The sequence below is a fragment of the Penaeus monodon genome, chromosome 6, assembly GCF_015228065.2.
Source record: "Penaeus monodon isolate SGIC_2016 chromosome 6, NSTDA_Pmon_1, whole genome shotgun sequence".
Taxonomy (NCBI): Eukaryota; Metazoa; Arthropoda; class Malacostraca; order Decapoda; family Penaeidae; genus Penaeus; species Penaeus monodon.
The window spans coordinates 39,429,889-39,434,888 of record NC_051391.1 but is presented as its reverse complement, the minus strand read 5'-3'; the positions used below and the strand labels follow the sequence as shown (position 1 = coordinate 39,434,888).

Below are 5,000 nucleotides of genomic sequence, written 5' to 3'. Positions count from 1 at the left end.
GAGTGTGAGTGAGTGAGTGAGTGCGTGAGTGAGTGAGTGAGTGAGTGAGTGAGTGAGTGAGTGAGTGAGTGAGTGAGTGAGGTGTGTGAGTGCGTGTGTGTGTGTGTGTGTGTGTGTGTGTGTGTGTGTGTGTGTGTGTGTGTGTGTGTGTGTGTGTGTACACATACATACATACATGCACACACACACACACACACACACACACACACACACACACACACACACACACACACACACACACACACACACACACACACACACACACACACACACACCAACATATCACACACACACACACACATATATATATATATATATATATATATATATATATATATATATATATATATATATATATATATATATATATATATATATATATGTGCACCCGCAGACACACATATGCTGTTAATATATGCCCACCAAGAGAAACACTTTGATTTCGCAATACATGAATTAAGAGAATAAAACTACGAATACACATCAGGTATGTATAGTATTCGTCAACATTCTATTGCGTTCTGCCTGTCGCTATTTCATCAAAATAATCGCGTTTAAAGGTGTGCTTTACTTCAAACGCAATATCCATCATGTCATCGGGGCCATTTCAATCTGCATTTACCATACTGAGATCTAGCGTTTAATTATGTAGAATTCCATTTTTTTTTTCACGAAGCAAAGGTCACAGTGAACTGAGCTCGAGAGATTGGAGTGAAGCTTTTTCAGACCGGGCTTCGAAGGGTCTCATAGCATAGTAATTGCCTAGGCAGAGAAAGAGGACAAGGAGACTTATGTATAAAAGATGTTAGCCGGTGGGTACTATCAGTAGTACTATAAAGAGACAACTACCATCCCAGTGAGATATAGACAGAGTGAGAGAGAGACAAAGGAAACTCATCTCTCGAGTGATGTCATGGCCACTAAGCAGCGCAGTCTATGAGCTAACTAAGTGTGGATATAGACTGAACAGACACGAGTCCTCCGACGTCCTCCAGTCTCGGTCCAGCGCACTCTACGGTTTGTTAGACGAGAAGGCAATGGGATCGGAGAGGAAAGGCAGGGTTCTCATCAAGCTAGGTGAAGGTGAAAGCTCTGCTGGGCTGCGGCAGGTCGAGGGGGTCGTCGGAGGCTCATGTCTGGCACGTTTTATTTTATGCTTTGGTGAACGCAGTGTTATGAATAGCAGAAGGACGTTTTAGAGAGCGCTTGAAGATAACTACCAACTTGCATAAAATAGGAAAGAGAGGGAAGACGAAAGGGGATAGGGGAAAAAGGTATTCCTTGTCAAGAATTTTGTTAAAAATTGAAACAGAAAAACTACAATAGAAATATAGGAAAAATATTCGAGGAACTAGTTCTCAAAAGAGGTAAAATAGACAAAAACATAAAAAATACTAAAGAAATTCTAAGGAAAAGTATTATACAAAAATTGAATCTATGGACTTATGAGACAAACCTTTTAGATCATCTGTACATCAAGATAATTAAAATATTAATTTTCTTTTCCTTCAGCAAGAAGAAATAAAATGCACGAAGTTATTCTGTAAGAGAAAAACCCAACTTCGTGTTGAGATTAATACAAAAACAGACTTTAAACACATTTTCCCGTTAAAACAAAGCTGTGAGACCAACCTAGTTCTACCTTGAATAAATTATGCATCTGAATGATTTTGAAATTATAAACTTGAGGTGTGTATGTGTATGTGTATGTGTATGTGTATGTGTATGTGTGTGTGTGTGTGTGTGTGTGTGTGTGTGTGTGTGTGTGTGTGTGTGTGTGTGTGTGTGTGTGTGTGTGTGTGTGTGTGTGTGTGTGTGTGTGTGTGTGTGTGTGTGTGTGTGTTGTGTACGTATATACATATGTGAGTATGTGTGTAGGTATTAGTGTGTGTGTGTGTGTTCCTTGTGGCTGAAAGCGTATACTCATGTTTGAATGTGTCAGCGTATGAATCATCTTAATGAATGAGCTTCCTAATGAAAATGAAACCATGCGCGATAAAGCTGAAACACCCCGACCTTATTCCCTTAATCTCAACGTAACATTAAACCTCTGCCAAAAAAAGAGGGACAAATGGCAAGGCTAGCCACACAGCAAGAGCAAAATACCCACCTAAAAATGAAAATGAACAGAATGAGAAGAGAGAAGAACACAGCCACATTGTCCATGGTCCGCAGCATAACAAACAGCTGGCGTCGGAGCTGGGGCATGAACCGAACCAGCTTCAGGATGCGCAGCAGGCGGAAGGTCCTCAGCACAGACAGCCCGGATCCCTGGCCGGCCTGCTGCTCCGCGTGCGACGTCGTGTAGCTCTCGTACATCTCAACGACGCTGCGTGGGAACTCGTCATCAGCGAAGGGTTAGGAGAGAGACTAATGGCGGGGTTATTAGACTCGTGACTGTGACAAGGATGGTGATCATGAAGATGACTGAGGAGGAGGAGGATAAAGGTGACATGACTGTGATGAGGTTGAGGATGAGGATGGTGATGATGCAGACAACTGATGAGCATGATGAGGATGAAGATGAGGGTGGTGATGATGCAGACAACTGATGAGTAGGAAAAAAAAAAAGGAACCGGAAAAGAATGAGTCTGATGATACAGGTGAAAACCATGATAAGGATAAGAATGGTGATGGTAAAAATGCTAATGTAATGATGATCATGCGGGTGTCAGTTATGATGATGATGGCGATGAAGCACAAAAGCATTAATATATCTGAAAATCATCAGGTAGTAGATCTTTCCGAGAGATGAACATCGTTTACATTTAAAAATATCATATATTGTAATTTCCATATTAGAAGCTGAAGATCTGAAACGAAATGCACTTTTTTATCGTTGCTCTGACTGTTTGACATCAAACACAGGCAATTGCGAACAACGTCTATTTTATACTGACTGAGTTTGAAAGGGGTGGGGAGTAGTAACAAGCATATCTGTATGTTACAAAAAACGAACTACATTTTAAAAGAAAATCGGTTTAAATAAAAATGCATTCTAGTGCAGCGCTTTCTTCTATTGAGCTCTGAAGCTCTCCTATGACTCTGATCTTAAGCATCAAATCTACGACTTTCTATTCTAGTCAACATGGTTACCTTAGAATCACAATAACACCATCAAAGACGTTGAAGCCATTACTGATGTAACCAAAAGGCCCTTCAGCAATAACTTTCAGCAGCATTTCCAGAGCGAAAACTGCTGAAAAAATGATGTTGCTCGTCTCCACGATGGTTGTCAGTATCTCGGGCTGTGATAGAGTAAAGTCTGTCAGATTGTAGCTTTGCTTTCAACAATACTTTGTCTTTCTTTGGACTTTCGTTGAATGAATAAGTATTTCATATCGAAATCATTAATGCTAAATTTATCAGTCACTCTATACCTAACTTGCCAAGGTTTACTGTCACATGAGTCATTCTATTATCATCTGAGACGCTAGAAAAGAAAAGCGTGTTCCCTTACCTGGTTGTGGTACTCGACGCCCATACTGAGAGTATTGATGAGAATGGCCACCAGGATCCCTCGCTGGAAGTACGTGTGTTCCACCAGCTTCTTGATGTACACTCGCAACTTGGAGCAGAACCTGCGCAATGGCGAGGGTGGGCCACTCCGCTCCTCTTCACTCCATTCCTCGTCACTCCAGTCGGAGTCGGAGTGACAGGAGTCTGAGGCCGAGTAATAGCCTGAGAGTCCTGCAGGCGCTTGGTCTGCTGAGAAAAATAACGTAGGAGCAGAGAAATGTTTGACACCTTTGGCAAGAGAAGAATACAATGTGTGCACAGAGCGGGAATCGATGCCCAAGTGCGTGGGCAGTGCCGCCGAGAGCGCGCCACTTAGTGCTAATAGTTCGCCACATGTGAGTGAGCCCTTACCACCTGAGCCATTATACGAAGGTGTGCGCGACACGGGCCGCAGGGAAGACTTGGTCTTGGCAGAAGGTGCGAGCGTCGGAGGAAGCAGAACCGAAGGCAAGAGTGAAACGGGGGGGCCCGGCGTGTGAGGGGAGGGGGGCAGAGGCTCACGGAAGTAGGCTGGGTCCAGCGGCTCGTCGTCGGTCTGCGTCGTCTTCTCGCTATGGCAGACGTTCTTGGTGGCGGTCTCGCCCGCGTGGCCGTGCAGGAGCACCACGTCACTAAACATCACAGAGCTTCGTCTTCTGTGCCGGGGAGTGCATGCTCCTGCGGGTGATGGGGGCACCAGCTCATTGTTCCCTTCACCGCTAGCACCACTGGGGATCATGAGGAGGACCGGGCGGTGAGGGGACGTCTGAGGGTCGACTTCAGACACCTCTGGGCTAGCGCGAGGGGCGCTATTGTTTCTACTGTCCTCCTGGCTCTCGTTAACCTCTGGGGGCGACAAAAGCTGAGGACTCGTGGCGGTGACGTTATTCATTACAGTGAAGCCCCCGCCAGGACCCACTCCCCCGGCGACGCCCGTGGGCATGGTGACCACGGTGCTCGGCGTCAGGTGGCCTCCCGGCTCGCGCGTCAAAAGCGCGTGTTGAGCGAGCACATACTGCCGACGGCGCCGCTGCTTCTTAAGGCTTAACTGTCGCGGGTGCTCAGATCGGTGGCGGCGGCGGAACTGTCTGTAGCGGGAGTACAACTTTCGTCTCGCTCGTCTGTACAAGTGGGCGATGTATTTGATGATCTCGGCGTAGCATGAGTTCGGTTCCGACATGGAGCCCGACGCCAGAGTGCTCGTCGAGTGGAATCGAGCTCGCTCCATCTTCATGCGCTCCATCTCGCGCTTCTTCGTCTCCGAGAACTGCGTGGCGATGACGACGAGACACAGGTTGATCAGGAAGAAGGACCCGATCTGAGGGAGGGAGGGAAAGTCTGAACCATATCTGGCGACGAATTGGATTTTCAAAGAAATTTTTATGTGACTGTGTTATCAATCGATGAAGTGAATATACTGTAAACTATAAATTGCAAAACGATATAGTGAACCTTTAATGAAACGATAGTAACTAAATCATAAGGGATGAATGAAAACGTTG

General features: G+C 45.4%; 1 protein-coding gene across 1 annotated transcript in view; it reads right to left on the bottom strand.

Moving 5' to 3' along the window:
* LOC119573997 (voltage-dependent T-type calcium channel subunit alpha-1H-like) overlaps positions 1–5,000 on the bottom strand; it is a 94,214-nt gene that overhangs the window by 58,935 nt on the left and 30,279 nt on the right. Inside the window, exons 8-10 of the mRNA XM_037921095.1 lie at positions 3,461–4,816; positions 3,097–3,248; positions 2,111–2,329 (exon numbers count right to left, since the gene is read on the bottom strand). Coding sequence (XP_037777023.1) covers positions 2,111–2,329; positions 3,097–3,248; positions 3,461–4,816 — 1,727 coding nt within the window. The remainder of the gene's footprint in view (positions 1–2,110; positions 2,330–3,096; positions 3,249–3,460; positions 4,817–5,000) is intronic.